Below are 20,794 nucleotides of genomic sequence, written 5' to 3'. Positions count from 1 at the left end.
TTTTTGCTTCGGATGTCGGACGAAATTCGGTTGTAATCTCGCGAGATGAGCCGAGAGGACCCGCAAGCCAACTCACTCCGTTCGTTATTACGTTCTCGTTACTCTGAGGATTGCATCAACTCTAATCATGCCTCCAAAGGAAGCAAGTGGGAGCAGTAAAGCCATCCTAAAACACAAAGACGCTCCTAAAGCAATGCGACACTGAGCGCCCGGCGCGCTGCGGTTATGCGATCGGACCAAATTAAGCTCCCTGCGCACTGAGGCCCACTTAAATTTTGGAACGTACATCAGGACTTTAAAAATATTTTCTAAATTTCAGCGACGGCTGTCACAATAATGCAACCAGCGCGGTGCAGTTGCGCGGTCGGTGACGCGCTGCGGTTGCGCGTTCGGCGGTGCGCTGCAGTTGCACGATTGGACAAAAATGCGCAAATGAAAAAATGCTTTAAAAAAGGCGTTTTTTTTTTTTTTTATGGCTTGGAACGGATTTTTTTCCCCATTAATTGTACGAACGATTAACTTCTCGAATATATATATATATATTCGAGAAGTTAATATTTGTATTTTTACCGTAATTTCCGGACTATAAGGCGCGACTTTTTTCCAAAATTTTGGACTCTGCGGTTTATAGTCAGGTACGGCTTATATGAGATTTTTTTCGTGATTTTTGTGATGACTTGATCACTTTTACTCTTAACTATTATATACAGTAAAAGCTACAAAACAAACTGACAAATAACTCGTTTTCAAATCAGACGAGTAAAAACTGGTCGAATATTTAAAAAAAAAGATATTATTAAAAGTGAAGACAATTTGCAATTCTAGTAATGACACACGAAATTGATGCACAATTTGTCTTTGCGGGCCACATAGAATGATGTGGCGGGCCGTATCTGGCCCCCGGGCCTTGAGTTTGACACCTGTGCTCTAAACCCTTTCTCTTACTCTGCCATGTCACTTAGAGATTACACAAAGCAGTGGCGCTGTTTGGACCATCTGCATTGTATTAAAACCCAATCAATCAGCATTTAAATTCAATTCTTCTGACATTTTGCTCACCAAAAACAAGTTGTAATGAATGTGAACTTTTAATGCACTTTATTCAGAAGGTTACTTTGAACCTTAAACGGCGGCGCGGCGTACTTATGGATTTTTACGGCCTCCGGCCTCCAGGGGGCGCTCTAGCAGGAAGCAAGAGCGAGACAGGCGAAGAAGAGATAATGCGCCGAAGAAGACGCGCTAGTTTGTGTTTACATTTCGCGCATCACGCAGAACGCGATCAAGACGTACATTACTGAAAGGAAGCCTTTATACACAAACCGTCATCATGGGGGACAAAAGAAATGCATATGATGCCGCTTTTAAGCCAAAGGCAGTCGATGTTGATGAAATTATCTTGTGTCTACTCTGGAGCGTACTTATGGATTTTTACGGCCTTCGGTCTCCAGGGGGCGCTCGAGCAGGAAGCAAGAGTGAGACAGACGAAGAAGAGATAATGCGCCGCAGAAGACGTGCTAGTTTGTGTTTTGATTGTCTCGCGCATCACCCACACACCCGCGCTCACACAAAGACAGGAAGCTTGTATACACAAACCGTCATTATGGGGGACAATTATGGGGGACAAAAGAAATGCATGTGATGCCGCTTTTAAGCTATACGTGTCGCTCGCTAGTTTAATGTAATTTAGCGCTTCGTGCATGAATAAGATTAGCATGAACAGACCCTCTTCACACTCGAAGAAATGCATAAAAACGACAACAAAAGAGAGACTGAGAAAGTGTGAGGCGAAGGATATCTAACGCTATTCCAATCGGACACTAAGGAGTAAGACTTTGATGGTTTCAGTGCACAGGAGGAAGATGAAGACGTCTCTTTTTTTACTTTTACAGTATGTTTTTTTTTAACCAGCCCTGTTAGTGCTGTGCTACCGTGTTGCTGCTGTGTTGCTGCTGTGTTACGGCCGCGTCTCAGTGACTTTGCTGTGTTACTTCCGTGTTGCTGCGGTATTACTGCCGCGTCACAGGCAGTGTTTGGAAAGAAATGTTAAGGTATGTTATTAAAGCTTTAGAAAAACTTACTGTGTCCAGTCTTTCTTTGCTAATAACTCGCGTGCACACTTCTGCGTTGCTGCGGTACTACTGCTGCGTCACAGGCAATGTTTAGAAAGACATGTTCAAGTATGTTATTAAAACGTTAAAAGGGCTTTCTATGTACTGTCTTTCTTTGTAAAAAACTGGTGTGCACGTGCGGCTTATAGCCCGGTGCGGCTTATGTAAGAAAAAAACTGAAATATCCCTGAATTTTAGCTGGTGCGGTTTATAATCCGGTGTGGTTTATAGTCCGGCAATTACGGTACTATGATGTTTTAAAACAACATTCCTTTTTAGAAAAATAAATATAAAATATAAGACTGGACCACACTCTGCCTACCCAGAAGGCATAAGGGCGGAGTGTGAGCTGGGGCGGAGTGTGATTTAGCAGGCTGTGGGAGTGATACTCTTCTGCGTTCTGCAATCAGACTCACTTGGCGGCAGCAGGCACGAGCACTAACTTCCACCACCAGTGCCCTCATGACAACAGGGAGCGGGCGGCGGCCAATCGGCGCGCAGCATGACGCCCAAGCGCTCCGATTGGTCTGCCGAGTTGCTGGACTGTTCCTGTTACACATGATGAAATATTAGATTGCTGTAAAGCCAATTGCATTGGAATAGATCCCTAAGCCTTTCATATATTTTGATGAACTTATTTAATGAGGAGAAACTCATACGTGGACTTGAAAAGCTCATTCAAAACCCTAAGCTTGTCTTGAAATACTAAGTACAAACACTAACCTTGGTTACAAACCCTACCTTAAAACTGTCTAGGCATTTTAGATCCTCTTAACCCCAAAGGGCAAAATAACTTGACTTGACCCTAACTAGCTACAATCTTTGAAACCCTTACCCAACCTTGTGTTGAAACCCTGACCTTACTCACAAACCCTACTCTATATCTCCGTCAGATTTTCTCAGCCCCCTTTGACACCGGCAGAGATCAAAATCCCGGAGCTGTCCCTGTGTGTAAATACAATCGACTTGAGGTACTTTTGATGTGTGACAATGTCCTTTGTGCTCCCTGGCCAATTGTTGGATTCTGTCCACAATTTAGGGAGCGCGTTATCTGCGCCTCACGGCAAAAGCCTTTGCCAATCACCTGTTATTCAATTTACTCACTGCGTGCTCGTTTGATTTCTTCAGATTTAGGAAAATGCAAAGACACTGAAGCAGAAATTAGACTTAGACAGCTTGGTTGAGTTCAATCACAATTCTTGTTCAAAAAGCTCTGTTTTCAGGAAAGTGCAATACAGCGCTGGGCCCTTCAAGAGCGGAAAGTCTCCATTCAGAAAAGGCAAAGTCCAAGGTTGTTAGATCAGTTTTATATTCAGTAGCACATTGTGGGCTGGGATTGATGGGCGATGAGTCTTCGGGGTGGGGCAAGTTCGAAGGAGAGTCTGCTTCCATGGGAGTGGTGCTGGTTATGGGCGATTCGGTGTGTTGGTGGGGGGCTGTTGGTGTGTGTGTGTGGAGGGGGCTGTTGTCTTCCATCCCGTCTCTCGGCCTTGGCGACCATCTTTGGCCGAGTTCTCGGGTGGCTCCTTCTGGCACCCACTGGTTTTATCTCCACGTGACCTTCCTGTGAACATTCTTCTCCAATCTTGGACATACACTGTCGTACCGCATTCAACCGTATCTTTGCTTTGTTAGGCAAACTATTTCCCTCTGTGCAGAGCGTTCAGTAGTAATCAAAAACTGGCGTCTAGCATTAGTCAAAACATAAGATACAATCAAGTACTGAACGGTCAAGACGACTCTGGCCGTGTCCATGATTCAGAGAAAAAACATCAGGCATGCATTCCACAGTTCCTTAAGGGTCATTAAGGTATTTAGGCAATATATAAAAAGTCATTTGTTATTTCAAAGTCCTCAGAAATATATATATCAGATCATAAAGTTATAAAAACCTTTCTCATCACCACTTATCAAAAATGTCTAGTTATGTCTTCTTTATTGATTTGGTGTGTAGGTATAATTATATGCTTCAAATGTTTCTTTTATTTATTTAATATGTGAATATACTTGTCTGCTTATGTACTTTATTCAATGAGGTTTGAGCATATCTGTTTTTGTAGCGAGGCAGGACTTTTTGTATTTCGACCTCATTCCTTCACAATCTTCCCTTGCCTCCTTTCCTCGCCTCCTTCTTCCTATGTCTGTTTCTGCCGTGTCGGTCTGTTTGTCCTCTCGCGATTTTGTCATTCACAACATTGCCTGTCGGTGGCAGCAGGCAGGCCCGAGTCGTCGCCTTTCGCAACCGCTGCGATGCCGCCGCCGAGCTAGCGTGAGTCCACGGAGTATTGACGCGACCCATCCCGGCTGCCCGACAGACAGCCCCCGGCACCACCACCAAAATGCCAGGCCTTTCGCTCCCCAGTCGGGAAGACTTTATCTCCAGTTGCCCGCTGCCGCGCTAGTTAGCCATCGGCTAGCGCTCCAAGCTCGGATTCCCTGGAAGGACGCTGGCTCGTCTCGTCTCAGTCGTCGTCGCCCAGGGGTAGCCGAGCTTTTCCGGGCTCCGGCGGCGCCTCCCACTTGTCTTCGCCAAGCTGCAGAGATTCACCTTCCGCCAGGTGGGTCTCGCACGACCAGCAGTTAGCACGGACGCTAAGCGGCTAGGCTAGCCGGACAAGCCAAAGTTGCTGTCGCTCACGCCTTCGCCAATGACAACATTCAAAACGAGTCCCAGCGCCGTTTACGTGACATTTCGGATTCCTTTGCGCGACAGTCTGCGTAACACATCGATGCGCGTTGGGGTAAAATGCGGCCATTGGGATTGTTGTGCTAACGGCTACGTTAACCTGCCGAGCGTTCGGCGGCGGCGGGAGGGAGACGGAGCGCGCCACTCCCTCGACGCTGCCGCACAACGCTCGGCATCATCACGATTGTGTGTGTGGGGGGGCGCGCGCGCGCGCCTTGTGCTTATTCATCCACAGGTAAACCTTCTCTAGTCCCTTTTATCCGGTGAGCAAGTAGCCCCGTGTCCACTTCGGGCTGGACAAGCACAATGGCCCTTTTCCATGGTTAAATGTCAACAGCTGAGTGCTTTGGATCGCCGCTGTTGCGATTCCATTTGGTTTGTGAAGCGCCCGATGCCAGCACAACTCGTCCGTCTGTCTCAACCGCATGGCTTAAGGATTTTTTCCTCTCCCGGGTTTTGACCAATACAGAGAAAAACAGCAATAGATATGTTTCGGAATATCCCCCCCAAATGCTGGTGAGGCTCAACTGGGCCTTTGCAACTTTCTGACAAGGCTAGTCCCGGTGTAGCATCATCCCTGCTACCTGTACTGAGAAGACCCTTGGAGAACGATCATCTCATACCTGCCCCATGACGAAGGAAAGACGGAATCGAAAACTGCACGGAGCATGACCCTTCATCGAGACACTGGGAGCGCGCAATGACTCTGGGCCAACTCTTAAACGTGCTTCTGACTTAGTCTGAGACTGTGGAAACGGTCAGGTTGGACTAAGCCTGGCATTGGAGCGTAGACAAAGAAAAAGACGGAGACGAAACGCAAGCGAGAGGTGCTGATATGGCTAGCCGGCCGGCCAACAGTGCTAGTGCCGCATCCATGGGAGAGATTTTGATGGGTTTGCTTGTTTTTGCCTTTCTTGTCCTGGCAGGCGTCCACGCGTGTGTCCATGCTCCGTGTCCTCCGATGAGCGCGGAGCCACTCGGGCGTAGCTCAGCAGCCTCAGCGTCCCGCGGGGTCCTCGCGGGAGGCGCCCCACCAGTCCTCTAGCCATCCGGCCGGCCACTACGCTTGTCATGCCATCGTCGGCACGAGCGGGGAGCCTGAAGGACCCCGATGTGGCCGAGCTCTTCTTCAAGGAAGATCCGGAGAAACTCTTCTCGGACCTGCGTGAGATCGGCCATGGCAGCTTCGGCGCCGTCTACTTTGTACGTCCGACTGGGTTTTGCCCGTAATCTGTGTTGGCGCCCGCTTCTAGAAAGTGAATATGCTAATGATGAAGTCACCTGTCTGTCGTTGCGGATGCGACCGAGCAGGCACACGACGTGCGCACCAACGAGGTGGTGGCCATCAAAAAGATGTCGTACAGCGGGAAGCAGTCCAACGAGGTGAACCTGCATGCTGAGTGTCTTTGAGCCCTTCTTCTGGTTTGACTGCTCTTGAAGTGCTGTCCAGTGCCATGCTCAAACCCTCATGGGTTCCATTTTGCAGTTTGATAAATTTTTGCCACACGCAGGTATTCTTTCACCTTCTCCTTTGTTGTGTCCCCAGAAGTGGCAGGACATCATCAAAGAAGTGAAGTTCCTCCGGAGGATCCGACACCCCAACAGCATTGAGTACAAAGGATGTTACCTGCGCGAGCACACCGCCTGGGTTGGTCTTGGCTGTCAAATGGGAAAAACACGTTTGCTTTGAAGGACATCGAGGTCCTCAAGAACTCAAATGGACTGGATTCATTTCATTTCATTTTGCTTAAGAAGCAACAAATGGGCGTCAAAGCAAATGTGAACAATGTTCAACCATGGCCTTGCTGGTGCTTATGTGGCGCTTACATATGTGCGTACATGTGTGTCGCACAGCTGGTGATGGAGTATTGCCTGGGCTCGGCCTCGGACCTCCTGGAAGGTGAGCTTGCACCTCGAGCTCCGCAGGGATAGGCGGGAGCAAAGATGCTCAATGAGCTGAGCCTGCTTGATTGCTTGTGTCTTGCAGTCCACAAGAAGCCTCTGCAGGAAGTGGAGATTGCTGCCATTACGCACGGCGCCCTGCAGGGGCTGGCCTACCTGCACTCGCACAATATGATCCACAGGTGGCGCCCCGCCCTCTGCGCACCCGCCAAGCCCGCCCACCCGCCACCTTAACACTTTTTGTTCGTCTGGTGCGGCAGGGACGTGAAGGCGGGAAACATCTTGCTGACGGAGCCGGGACAGGTCAAACTGGCTGACTTTGGCTCCGCCTCCATCGCCTCGCCTGCCAACTCCTTTGTGGGGACGCCCTACTGGTCAGTCCACCGCTAATGAAGTGGTCACCACTTAAATGCCACTTTGACATTTTCTTTGGATGGCTTCTCAACTTCCGGTGTGATAACACTGGGCAACAATTTTTTACTTTTTGAATGTTGTCTTCATTTTTACAACTGATTTAGGGTAGCTTTGCGCTGCTGAATCAGGAAATAACATCCATTTGTCTCCATCAGGTCAGGTTTTTGTGCCAAGTTGATTTGAAAAAATCAGATCTTGTGACAAAATCACAGTTTTTCACTACCAGAACAAATGCCTTCCAAGCTTCCAGTTCCACTTCGTTCATTGAATTTTCGAACTCTGGATCTCTGATGAGCTCACGGATCTGAGGACCGTCAAAAATGCCAGCTTTCAACTTTTCCATGGTTAATCCTGGAAAAGCTTGGCACAAGTAAGTGAAACAGTCACCATCCTTGTCCAGAGCCTTGGTGAACTGTTTGATTAAGCCAAGTTTGATGCGCAGAGGTGGGAAGAGAATTCTGTCTTTGTCCACCAGAGGGTCGTTTATGACGTTCCTCTCCTTACAAGGCACCAATTCCTCCCGCACAGGCCAGTCCTTCTTCATGTAATGCTGACCACGGTCTCTACTATCCCACATGCAAAAAAAACATGGGTACTTGGTGAAGCCAGACTGTTGTCCCAACAAAAAGTTCACCATCTTCAGGTCAACACAAATAAACCACTTATGCTGATCATAGCCAATTTTCTCCAGTACGTACTTCACTGCTTCATACTTCTCCTTCAGCGTAGTCGAGTGGGCGATAGGTACAGAGGCAAACAGGTTGCCGTTGTGTACAGAACACATTTCAGTGATCCCTTACAGCTGTCCATGAAGAGTCTCCAATCTTTGGGTTCGTACTGTGACACACCAAGCGTGAGCAGAAGCTGGGCAATATCTGCACGGTACACCAAGTCCTTCTCCTCAGAAAAAACGGAGATACTCTTGATGCCTATTGCGGTAGAAACTGATACGAGCACTGTTAGAGAGTAGGTTTTTTTCTTTCAATCTGGATGCCAACAGTTCGGCAGAGTCCTTTGACAAGCTGAGGTCACGAACTAGATCATTCAACTCGTTTTGGGAAAATGGATGTCGAGCATCATCTTCAAAAACCACTTCTGCTTCTTCATGTTCTTCAACACTGGAGACATCTTCGTCACTAATGTCAGGAAGTTCTCCGCAGATAGGCACTGGAATTTCATCACAATGAGCTACAGGACGACGTGCTGATTGAAGATCAGGATACTTGAGGCTTCCTCGGTTCTTTCTGTTGATACCGGTCACATCAACAGCACAGAAGTAGCAGTCACTGACATGGTTTGTCGGCTCCCTCCAAACCATAGGAATCCAAAATTTCAGACTCCTCTTGCCATTGGTCCATCCACGCAGAGTCTCAGTGCATGCCTTGTGTGGTGCCCAGGCTTTATCCTGGTCACCAAGTTTAATTCCGAAATATGCATTGTAAGCACACGTGGCCATATCTCAAAAAGTTGACCTGATTGAGCAAAACCAATGTGATTTTTGGATTCAGCGCATCAGATTCGTCCTTAATCAGCTGAAAAAACTCAGACAACAAATTTGTTGTTGACCTGTGTAATTTTCACATCTGCATTGGGCAAAACAAAAGAACGCGATTCCTTCCGATTCAGGTCGCTTGCGTGGTGCTCTATTTTTCAAATCTACGAGGTGCCTGAGAAAACAGACAGCCATAGCCCGGAGCTGAGCATCGTGAACATCCACAACAGCAACGAGGTCAAATGGCATTTCAAAGCGTACGTTTTGCATCCTTTGTCTTTTTTGTCCCCTTCAGGATGGCGCCCGAGGTGATCCTGGCCATGGACGAGGGCCAGTACGACGGCAAGGTGGACGTTTGGTCTTTGGGCATCACCTGCATTGAACTCGGTAATGTCTCTGGACAGTCCAAATCGCAAAAGTCTGAGAATGAGAATACCAAATCATCGTTGTTGCAGCGGAGAGGAAGCCGCCCTTGTTCAACATGAACGCAATGAGTGCCTTGTACCACATCGCGCAGAATGAAAGCCCCGCGCTTCAGTCCAGCGAATGGTGAGCACGCACGCACGTATGTTTTTCTTTCAAAAGAAACCATCGGCAGGTGACGCACCACCGCATAAAAGCGCATCTTCGCAATGTCTTGAACTGGCTCCTTCTTATTTCCTCAGCTTGCTAGCATATTTACATTTTGATTTTCAATGGCATGTTTTTGCAACGATGATTTCTGCAGTGGCTCACGAATGAGCCCTTGTATTGCCCTCGCAGGAGCGATTACTTCCGCAACTTTGTTGACTCTTGCCTTCAGAAGATCCCGCAGGACCGACCGCACTCGGACGACATGCTGGGCGTAAGAACGCACACACGCTCACTCGCTTGCTCTTTTCACACATTTTGCGACTTCATTTGCATTAACAATGTGCCGTACGTCCAAGATAAGCAACGACTTGACAAATGTCCCATTTGCCTTTTTCAGAGTGTATTTTTTTCTTGGTGTTGCGTACAATGAGGACAATTATTGTCCCGTCACCGTGAAAGGAAGACAAACAAATTGACCCGTTGACCGCGGGAAAGCCGACACTGCTTGTTTTCCCATCGGCCCGCAGCACGCGTTCCTGCAGCGCGAGCGTCCTGACTCGGTCCTGACCGAACTGATCGTGAGAACCAAGGATGCTGTGCGAGAGCTGGACAACCTGCAGTACCGCAAGATGAAGAAGATCCTCCTGCCGGAGGCCCACAACGGACCGGCTCCGGAAGCGCCCGACCCAGACGAGGTAGGGACAAGATAGACGTCGACTGCGACCTTGAGTATTTGGCGCACGGTTGCCCCCGCTAGCTCGCTGTTAACACGCGATGCAAAACAAACTGAGGAAAGTTCCAAGAAGGTCTTCTGGTACTGCAGGTTTTGCTTGTGCGTTTGTCTCCCGCTTCAGGAGCCGGAGGCAAGCGGTGGGCGCGCTGGCACGGTGAACAGCATAGGCAGCAATCAGTCTATCCCCAGCATGTCCATCAGCGCCAGCTCACAGAGCAGCTCCGTCAACAGCCTCAACGACGGCAGCCGCAGCGAGCTGGACCTTATGGACGGCGACCGCACAGTCATGTCCAACAGCTCCGTCATTCACCTCAAACCCGTAAGCAAAGCTCGTCACCGTCTTAAAATGAAAAAATCCGAAACAGAATTTGAGTCAAAGTGCAAAAGAGAAGAGTTGTTTTGTTGTTGTCTTTGCAAATGAAAGTGTGTTTTTTGCCCAAGTTCTTGCCCAAGGACGAGCACAAACTCTGCTAAAATGCATGAAAATAAAGAATAGCAATTTTTGCAAGGTGCCCCAAAAGGCCAGCTTTGCACCGAATCACGTATTTTGCTTGCAAGTTGTGGCGTGTTGTCAGCAGGAAGAGGAAGCTTTCTCTGGGGATCAGGCGGCAGGCATTCAACCTTCGGAGCCTCAGGCGGCGGCTGCAGTGGCAATCACGGGAGCGGCTGCAATGGCGGCGCCTCCCAGGAAGCATCAGCGCAACCGCGAACACTTTGCCACCATCCGCACTGCCTCCCTGGTAAGAAATCTCAAGTTTGACAAGACAACGTGTGGGTGCCAACATTGATATCAATGATTGATTATTTTACCTGAATTGCATCATTTGTGATTACTGTATTTTCATGACCATAAGGCGCACATAAAAGCCTTTAATTTTCTCAAAAAACAAAGGTGCGCCTTTTAATAAGGTGTGCCTTTTGTGTGGACCAAATTCAAAAATCTGTAAAGTCGTTTTGTGTGGCTTCTGTAATATACAGGTGTAATATGAAGACCCGATGAACCAATTAGAGGTTTGTTTTACGTACGTAAATCGGGACAAAAAAAAACAATCAGAGGACTGGACGTAACACGTAGAGTACATACGTACAATACTATTGTTTGTTTGTAAAGTTGTTTTATGTGGCTTCCACCACACAGAGACGTAATATACAGACACCCGATGAACCAATCAGAGGACATTACATTTTACGTCGATCGGGCCGGTAACCCAATCAGACGACTGGATGTAACACATAGGGGAGTACGTACCTCCGCCGCCATCGGTAGATAAATACTATCGTTTGAGCAAAGTACATAGTACCTCTCCCGCCATTGATAAATAAATACTACAGTTTTTGCAAATCTGTAAAGTTGTTTTGTGTGGCTTCTGCTACACAAAGACGTAATATACAGGCACCCGATGAACCAATCAGAGGACACTACGTTTTACGTAGTTTGGGGCAGTAGACCAATCAGGACTGGACGTGACACGTAGAGGAATACGTACCTCCGCCACCATCGGTAAATAATACCATCGTCCGTGCAAAGTACGTACCTTCGTCGCCATTAATAAATAAATACTGCCGTTTGTGCAAGTCTGTAAAGTTGTTTTGTGTGGCTTCCGCCACACAGAGATGTAATAAACAGGCATAATATGTAGACCCGATGAACCAATCAGAGGACATTACGTTTTATGTAGATTGGGGCGGTAAAACAATCAGAGGACTTTACGTAACACGTAGAGTACGTACCTCCGCTGCCATTGATAAATAAATACAATCGTTTGTGCAAAGAAAATATCATTAGGAACCTCTAAAATAGCAAAGACAAAGAGACATGCTTACGAGGCACAATTCAAGCTTCCTGGAAATTCGGGATCATTGCCGAAAAGCAACGTGACAATAACGAGGGAAATTGGCATGTCAGATTGCGAACTTGCCCAACTGTTTAATTTGGATGCAGAAGATGACGACTTGGACGGATTTGCGTATGAATAATGTGAGTACAGTAGAGCGGTGTTTCCCAATCACTGTGCCGTGGCACACTGGTGTGCCGTGAGAGACGTTCAGCTGTGCCGTGGGATTGTCCAATATTAATTACGGAGCGCATTGTAAACAGGATCGCCAAACCACTGGTCAGTTCGCGCAAGGCCTTGTCAGCCACTTGCTAATCGTGCATGTGTGGAGAATCGGAGAATCTTGAGATTTCATATTGTGTCGATCTGATTGTATTGCATCGGCACATATTCAGTTTATGTGTGTGTTGCCGTGTGCTTTTGCTAACAGTGACAGACACTATGACGGTTGTGGTGCGTTTGTGGTCCAATGGAAATCAGAGCATGCAGTTCAACCGGAGAACCTGGATTGGTTATTTTTCACATACGTAAAATAAGCAGTCAAGTCGAGATTCCTCGACTGTGATAGCCACTCAGCTGCTGTCAGAACAGCAGAGCGTCTTTAAAAGTGACTTTGTTCTTATTGTTGCAATATTTATAGACCTAGTCTAAAACAGTAAACAAAATCACGTTGATTTTTATTTCAATTACAATCACTTTAAATAGTTTATTTCTTACACCGTCTAAAACCTTTTTAAAAAACTGTCACTTTTATTTAAAAAAAGGAATACAATTTAAAGAATATTTAGTATTTATTTCTATTAAATTATTCGACTCTGCATACATATATAGGAATAGGACTGTACGTGTTTCGTTGTAATATAACTGATTTTAATATAGGAGCTTAACAGATTTTTGTTGGCGGTGTGCCGCGAGATTTTTTCCAATGAAAAGGTGTGCCGTGATTGAAAAAAGGTTGGGAAACACTGCAGTAGAGTACATGGTTAAACAGTAGAATATAGTACAACCGAACTCACTTTCTTGCTCACGTGACGTTTTTTGTTTTTGTTTACCATAAATCATGGCATGCATGCACCCTATAATGCGGTGCGTCCTATGTGTGGATTAAATACAAAATAGACCCCGTAATTTAGTCTGCGCCTTTTAACCCGAAGCGCCTTATGGTCGTGAAAATACGGTACATACGTCCAAAAAGGTTCATTACCTTTTTGAACATATGAAATAAAAACAAAAATGTATCAATTATTTTACCAATGTGGTTCATGTTTACTCTTATTTCAATAGAGAAAATGCTCAATTAAATAATTCCCATTATTATTTACAATAAATTAATCAAGCAAGGATTTAGACCAAATAAATGTATGTGAAATTATTGATATTTTAATTTAAAAAATGTGATGTGAAAATGTGAAATTGCTGCAAATGTTTTTTCTTTTGTTTACAATTTATCAATCAATTTAATCAAACCAAATGCTTGACTGATATTGTTTTGTTTTATGTAGGAAAAAGTATGCACCCATTTCAACAAATTCATTTTGGGAAATATTGATTGTATTTTGCAAAATTGTGTATTTTATGAGGACTTTTTGTGTATCCCTAGCAAAAGTAAAACTCACTGAAATTTGAGGATGCACTATCATGTTAATGCATCTCTCTGTGGCTGTCTCTCTCGATTTGCCCCGGTCCAGGTGACGCGCGAGATGCAGGAGCATGAGCAGGACTCGGAGCTGCGTGAGCAGATGTCGGGTTATAAGCGCATGCGGCGGCAGCACCAGAAGCACCTGATGGCGCTGGAGAACAAGCTGAAAGGCGAGATGGACGAGCACAGGCTGCGTCTGGACAAAGAGCTCGAGGGCCAGAGGAGCAACTTTACCCAGGAGATGGACAAGTTGCTGAAGAAGCACCATGCCTCCCTCGACAAGGATGTAAGAACACACGCTCATTTGTTCCAAAGGGACGTGTTGGAAAGAAGTCAAAAGGGAAAAAGTCACTTTTGGATATACTGTGCCGCAGTGAAGTGCGGTGAGGTTCATGAATGGGGAGGTACTGACATAGGCAGCCGTGTGATTACGCAATCCTCAGAGGAGGCTAGACAGGACATTGGCTCCTCCGAGCGAATCGTCTTCGGTTTTAAAATAACTATAAGAATTCAGTGATTTTGGTTCAAAATGATACAAAATTATTGAAATTAAAAGGAAAATGACTTTATAATAAAAACTATTGAATTTGTTTTTCCCCTTTTCACGATGGCGTAGTCTCCCTTGCCTCCTCTGACCGCACGTCCCTGCTGTGCCAGCATTTCTAGACTGGAAACATTTTTTAATCGTTTTTCGCGCACGTGTGTGTGTGTGTGTGTGTGTGTGTGTGTGTGTGTGTGTGTGTGTGTGTGTGTGTGTGTGTGTGTGTGTGTGTGTGTGTGTGTGTGTGTGTGTGTGAGTGTGTGAGTGTGTGAGTGTGTGAGTGTGTGAGTGAGTGAGTGAGTGAGTGAGTGAGTGAGTGAGTGAGTGAGTGAGTGAGTGAGTGAGTGAGTGAGTGAGTGAGAGACAATCTGCTAATGCCAACTACTGTATTACAGCTGAAGACTTTCGCCAACGACGAGAAGAAGTTCCAGCAGCACATTCAGGTGCAGCAGAAGAAGGAGCTCAGCAGCTTCCTGGAGTCGCAGAAGCGGGAGTACAAACTCCGCAAAGAACAGCTCAAGGAGGTTCAAAATGGCCATCTGCTCCTCTTTCTTGGTGGGGGGGTAAAAATCCCTGAATGATTGCAAATGCAACTACTATGTTTGCAATCATTCACTCACTCCTTCCCTACTCCCTCTGCCTCTTCTTTATCCGCTCTTTCACGCTCACTTTTTCTCCTCTCACTCCTCATCTTTCCCTCTGCTCTCTTTCTTTCCCTGTCTATTTTGCTCACTGCCTCTCTCTTACGCCCCCTCCCTCTCTTTTTCTTCCTCAGGAACTGAGCGAGAATCAGTCGACTCCCAAGAAGGAAAAGCAGGAGTGGTTGACCAAGCAGAAGGAGAATATCCAGCATTTCCAGGTCACATCGCAAATTTTCTGCTCATCAATTTATTCATTCTTCCTTCTCTTATGTTCTCTGATGCTTCTGTTGTTTTTTTCTCATGCTCTTATTGATGAGAGTAGTTGTTCTGATGATCCTTCGGCTTGTTTTCCTGGTATTTCTTTGAACGGTTCTTCCGGTGGTTTTGCTATAAACAGATCTTGTGCCTTTATTGGGTTTTCTTGTGAAGGATCCTCCCACGGTTGTAATAGAGCTCTATCGTCACACTTGAATTAGTTATTCTAATGCTTCTTGTGATGATGCTTGTGTTGGTTCTTCCATATGTCCGTCAATTCTCTGATCTTCGGATCTCGCTGCTATTTCTTCTTTTGGTTCTGATGCTCCTGTTGTGTCTTTGGATCTTTATGGTAATATTTGTTGTGCTGTGTCCACTCTAGGCTGAGGAGGAAGCCAACCTGCTGAGGAGGCAGAGACAGTACATGGAGCTGGAATGCCGCCGCTTCAAGCGCAGAATCCTCATCGCCCGGCACAATGTAGAGCAGGACCTTGCAAGAGAGGTTGGACACGCATTTATAGCGCACTCAACGTATCCCGCGCGCAATGTATCTTGACTTCCCATTTGGTGATCGGGGAGAATGGACAGTTGCAAAGGCTGTATTGTTACTGTGTTTGCAACCATTCGCTTATTCTTGACTTCACCATCACCACATAGAGATTTTCAGTGGACATTGTAGGCCCGCCCCATAAAAAAAATTGCCCAGAAACATCCTTACCAGCCAGTGGCGGTCTTCTAGGAACTGAACAAGCGTCAGACACAAAAGGACCTAGAGCACGCCATGCTCCTGCGGCATCACGAGTCCATGCAGGAGCTGGAGTTTCGGCACTTGGCCACCATCCAAAAGGCTCGCACCGAGCTCATCCGCACGCAGCACCAGACGGAACTCACCAACCAGCTGGAGTACAACAAGAGGAGGGAACGAGAGCTCCGTCGCAAGCACTTTATGGAAGTCCGGCAGCAGCCTAAGAGCCTCAAGGTTGGCGTGCATAAACACAGGCGTAGGCATTACATTGCCTGTAAAATTTGCAAAAACACCAAACAGTTGCCTGAATTTGTGTTTGTGTCTGTATGCGTGTGAAGTCTAAGGAGCTCCAAATCAAGAAGCAATTCCAGGAGACTTGCAAGACTCAAACCCGTCAGTACAAAGCTCTGCGCAACCATCTTCTGGAGAGCACGCCCAAGTGTGAGCACAAGGCGGTCCTAAAGCGGCTGAAGGAGGAGCAGACCCGCAAGTTAGCCATCCTGGCCGAGCAGTACGACCACTCCATCAACGACATGCTTTCCACGCAGGCTGTAAGTTCCTCACCCGGAACACCAACCCCGACCCCGAGTTCATCAGCTTGAAACATGACAAAACACATTATCCCCACAATTAGAGACGCAGTGGAAGGAACATTGATTTGCCAGTTGAACTGGTTCCCCGTCCAAGCTACTAACTCCTTTTGCTTGTCTATCAAATTAAATGAACTGAAATGCTACTAAAGCGCTTTTTGAAGGATTTTTTCCAGCACCCCGAAAAAGACTTTTGATATTATGTACGTGAATGCAAAAAGCAGCACACCTTTCTCTTTCTTACTCTGACTTATTAACCAGACAGTTGAACCTAGTGTTCTAGTCTACCAGTGATTGCAAGCGATTGAACGTGTGGTGGTTTTCCGTTTGTGTGTGGCAGCTGCGTCTGGACGAGGCTCAGGAGGGCGAGTGTCAGGTTCTGCGCATGCAGCTGCAACAGGAACTGGAACTGCTCAATGCTTACCAGAGCAAAATCAAAATGCAGACGGATGCTCAGCACGACAAAGAGAGACGAGACCTGGAGCAGAGAGTCAGCCTCAGGAGGGCACTCCTGGAGCAGAAGGTGAGAATCCAAGCTGGCATCCTTCGTTACAACATCCAGATGCCGTTTGCTGTTCTTCCATGAATTGGTTCAGCTCTAGACTCGATTACATAAAAATCACATTACCCCCTCTAAAAAAAGTTGTAGTTTTATGAAGAAAAAAAAATCCTCAATTCCCCACAGCCAACTCCCAGTTTTAGCCCCTGGTGTATGGGTTTTTGTGTCCTCAGATTGAGGAGGAGATGCTGTCTCTTCAGAACGAGCGTTTGGAGCGCATCCGTTCTCTCCTGGAGCGTCAGGCCCGGGATATTGAAGCCTTTGACTCTGAGTCCATGAGGCTGGGCTTCAGCAACATGGTCCTTGCCAACGTGGCTTCGGACTCGCAGGACGGCTGGGGAGGGGGCGCCGGTGCTCCGGGGGACGGCCACTGGCCTGCCGGAGGAAGTAGCGGAGGGGGCGGCAGCAGCCACCACCAGCAGGGCAGCTCCCAACAGGCCTGGGGCCAGCCCTCCATGGCCGGGGCACCGCCCCCCTGGAGCCTCCATCATCCGCCGGGCGGAGGCCAGAGGGCAAGCGGAGGCGTGGGGGCCGGGGGGGTGAGGAACAGCCCCCAGGCCCTGAGGAGGACATCGTCAGGGGGCAGGAGCGAACAGAGCATGAGCAGAAGCGCTAGCATCGCTTCCAACGCCTCGCACCTCTCCTATACCTAACGCGCCCGCATGCACCATGATGACATAAAGGTCAACATAGGGTTCCCAGGAAATTGAGGAAACACAAAAGCTGCATCGCCACCCAGCATAGCCGAAGCTCCTTCCAGTTAGCATCACACTAACTGAAGCCAAGAAAGCTAATAGTGATATGGCAGCCTCTTGCTAGCATTGTGTTTGTGGCAAACGTTTGAAACCCTAGCTGTTTTTCAAAACCCGCTACTTCTCTTTTGAATCCTTAAGATGCAGGTCAGCCCTTAGCCCTATGCGTGTGTCATGTCTGCCACTTTAGCACCATGCTAAAGCTATGTTAGTGCCATGATTGCCACGTTTGATGCTACTGTCTTACTAGTGTTCTCTGATCTGTCATGTATGTACATCAAGGTGGCGTCACCACCACGCTAGAATCTCCCTGGCATCCGTCGCGTCCTCGTTGCCATTTTAGTGACACACACGACTGTCACGTTAACCTCATTCTGGCGTCACGCTAGTTTCTTTTCGGCGTCCTATTCTTCTCAGCGTCATTCTAGCGTCATATTAGCGTCCTGTCTGATATGTGATATGTAGTGCCATGCTACACATATATTTTATCAGTGTGGTGCCAAGGTCGTGTCTGTGGTGTGCAAATCCCATGTTGCCATCACAGTCGTGTCGAGTCTACCATGTGAGTGTCAGGCTAGTGTCATGTTAGCGTCATACTAGTTTCTCAGTAGTGTCATAGTGGTCCTGTCTCCCATCTTGGCATCATATGGTCGGTCTCCTGCTCGCGTCCTATTAGTGGCAAAAAATCCGGCTTGATTGTAGAAGTGGGACTTGCCAAGCTAATGGCTTAAAGTGGTGTTGTTCCGATGTCAGCTGTTGACTTTCTACTCAATCCTGTGCCTGCCTCGTTGAGCGCAACATGCTAAGAACATGTTGGTTGTACATGTTTAAAGGAGACCTCCTAGATCTTTGCGTGCAAAAGAGTTCCCAAGTGTCTCCACAACAAATCCATCACATAGTTTGTGCACTTCGGCCGCAGAAATGCTCACTATTATGGCTCAGAATCGTCAGCATATGTTGTAACAGAAATATTACTTTTATGTTGAGTATTGTCACAGAAAAGCTTCAAAACTACATTTCGCTTAAAAAATGCTTGTCTTTGCAATGAAGGTGTCTATCATGAAGCAGTAATTTTACCACAAAATTGCCTCTCCCGGCTCATGTCTCAGAAATACCATGCTGAAAACACATTGCCACAGAATAGCTGTGATTTTTGCTACAAAAAAGGCTGACAAAATAGTGCTAACTTTTTCACCAGGCAGGATGCTGGGTGTTTGGCTGCTATGCTTCTGATACTTTCATAGCTGCCTACCTCCTTATCTTCCTAGTTTCCTTTCCTACTTACTTGCTATCCTCACTCCCTGGCTTCCGACCCTCCAAATTTGGTTCCTGTTTCCTTCCAGCCTTCCTACCGTCCTACCTTCTGACTTCCCTACCATTCTAACCTCCTACCTTTGTTGCATTTGACATTCCCTAGATTCCTATCTTCTTCCCTTCCCAGCCTCTGACCCTGCTAGCATCCCTCCGAGCTTCCCTTGAGTAATGTCCGGCCGGCTCTGCGTCACCGTCCTCTCCCACCCCACCCAACAACAAATACAAGACAAAACCCATCTGCTGCTTCCGCCTGTCAATCAAAGTGTAAATATGTACATGAAGAGTATTGTAGAGTGGCTACGTCCCATCGTACGATGTACGAGAGCGTATGGTCAAATGTGTTCATATTGTCAGTGGTGTCAAAAGTTTCATGGGAAATTTAACGTCCCTGCTGTGGGCAATCGGAGCCTCTGCTGTGGCCACGGCCCCGGTGGTGGGCGGAGTCAAGCCTGTACAGTCTGTCAGTATTATTTGCTGTCGGTGGAAACGAAAAATAGGAAGGAAGACGTTATTGCTCGCGGCGAGCATGTGAAAAAATAAATTTAATGAGTTGCTTTGTTTTTGTTGGACGGGGGCTACTGGAGAAAGATTAACATGTAATAAAGTAATCTTTTTATTTTTGGGTCTTTGTCGTTAGTCTTAAGTAACTTTCCACTGTTGATCAAACCAAGTTGTAAGAATATAAAGGGCTGCTGCTAACGATTATTTTAATAATTAATCAGTTATGTCAAAGGACGTGCAGGAAATGGTGTCAAAATACAAAAAGTCCTGCCTAGCTACAGAAACAGATATGCTCAAACCTCATTGAATAAAGTACATAAGCAGACAAGTATATTCACATGTTAAATAAATAAAAGAAACATTTTAAGCATATAATTATACCTACACACCAAATCAATAAAGAAGACATAACTAGACATTTTTCATAAGTGGTGATGAGAAAGGTTTTTATAACTTTATGATCTGATATATTTCTGAGCACTTTGAAACAACAAATGACTTTTGATATATTGCCTAAATAGCTTAATGACCCTTAAGGAACTGTGTAATGCATGCCTGATGTTTTTTCTCTGAATCATGGACACGACCAGAGTCGTCTTGACCGTTCAGTACTTGATTGTATCTTATGTTTTGACTAATGCAAGACGCCAGTTTTTGATTACTACTGAACGCTCTGCACAGAGGGAAATAGTTTGCCTAACAAAGAAAAGATACGGTTGAATGAGGTACGACAGTGTACCGTAATTTCCGGACTATAAATCGCGGTTTTTTTCATAGTTTGGGTGGGGGGGCGACTTATACTCAGGAGCGACTTATATATGTTTTTTTTCACAAATTTTTACTTGATCATTAAGACATCACTTACAAGTATAGTTGACCACTTCCCATGTTATTTTTAGTATAGTTGATCACTTCACATGCTTTTATATCTTTATCTTGAACATATTCAAAACATAAGAAATAGAGAAAACATCAAATAAAGCAATTAACACTTTAAAGCACCATATCCAAGTCCACTGTCTGCTGTATGTACACTTGCTCCATTTTTGCTCCTCTTATATTTATTATTATTATTTATTATTATTTGTTTATTTATCATTTATTCAACACTCTTATTTATTCATTGTTAGTGCCTTCTTGGGGTTTTTTGTGTTGCTTGTATGCATATGTGTACTATCTCACCGAGGGATAGTGGAAACGTAATTTCAATCTCTTTGTGTGTCTTAGTATATAAAAAAAAAAAAAAAAAATCGACGGTAAAGCAGACTTTGACTTTGATAAAACAACCAAAAAAAATTATATTTTCAGACGAAACTGGATGAGGGCGCTCTAAATTTTACCGTTGGCCGTGACTCATCAACTGGGTGGGTTTAAGAAAAATGGCACCAAAAAGAAACTCATATTTTGCAGGTTACAAACTTCAAGTTGTAAAATATGCAGCTGAAAACAGTAATCGAGCAGCAGAAAGAAAGTTTGGAGAACCGTGATGTACCAATGGATTACTATTTTAAGTG

At 46.1% G+C, this 20,794-nt stretch overlaps 1 protein-coding gene across 3 annotated transcripts; it reads left to right on the top strand.

Moving 5' to 3' along the window:
* The first annotated feature begins 4,260 nt into the window (after positions 1 to 4,260).
* LOC148385922 (serine/threonine-protein kinase TAO1-like) lies at positions 4,261 to 19,395 on the top strand. 3 transcript variants are annotated; one of them, XM_088399220.1, is made up of 21 exons: positions 4,261 to 4,666; positions 5,721 to 5,997; positions 6,106 to 6,177; positions 6,341 to 6,442; positions 6,649 to 6,694; positions 6,782 to 6,878; positions 6,957 to 7,070; positions 8,898 to 8,989; positions 9,058 to 9,151; positions 9,365 to 9,446; positions 9,703 to 9,870; positions 10,030 to 10,227; positions 10,484 to 10,648; positions 13,432 to 13,668; positions 14,319 to 14,447; positions 14,699 to 14,782; positions 15,202 to 15,321; positions 15,559 to 15,798; positions 15,903 to 16,115; positions 16,495 to 16,677; positions 16,887 to 19,395. In XM_088399220.1, the coding sequence occupies exons 2-21, from the start codon at positions 5,866 to 5,868 to the stop codon at positions 17,364 to 17,366; spliced, it is 3,048 nt and encodes a 1,015-aa protein (XP_088255346.1). In that variant the 5' UTR covers positions 4,261 to 4,666; positions 5,721 to 5,865; the 3' UTR covers positions 17,367 to 19,395. The 3 variants fall into 3 exon arrangements, with proteins under 3 accessions (XP_088255346.1, XP_088255347.1, XP_088255348.1); XM_088399221.1 differs by having other exon boundaries at positions 4,262 to 4,666; positions 10,487 to 10,648; XM_088399222.1 differs by lacking the exons at positions 4,261 to 4,666; positions 5,721 to 5,997; positions 6,106 to 6,177; ... (2 more) ...; positions 6,782 to 6,878; positions 6,957 to 7,070 and adding an exon at positions 7,112 to 7,480.
* The last annotated feature ends 1,399 nt before the right edge of the window (positions 19,396 to 20,794 follow it).

This window comes from Syngnathus floridae, chromosome 15, assembly GCF_059516105.1.
Source record: "Syngnathus floridae isolate MCC-2025c chromosome 15, RoL_Sflo_1.0, whole genome shotgun sequence".
In the NCBI taxonomy this organism is placed as follows: Eukaryota; Metazoa; Chordata; class Actinopteri; order Syngnathiformes; family Syngnathidae; genus Syngnathus; species Syngnathus floridae.
Note: the sequence above shows the minus strand (reverse complement) of the source record. Positions and strands in the feature narration are given on the sequence as shown.

Coding starts and splice junctions, on each gene's coding strand:
- LOC148385922 (XM_088399220.1), top strand. CDS start 5,866: ATGCCATCGTCGGCACGAGCGGGGAGCCTGAAGGACCCCGATGTGGCC. Junction 14,448..14,698: donor GCAAAGAACAGCTCAAGGAG/GTTCAAAATGGC, acceptor TTTCTTCCTCAG/GAACTGAGCGAGAATCAGTC. Junction 16,116..16,494: donor ACATGCTTTCCACGCAGGCT/GTAAGTTCCTCA, acceptor TGTGTGTGGCAG/CTGCGTCTGGACGAGGCTCA.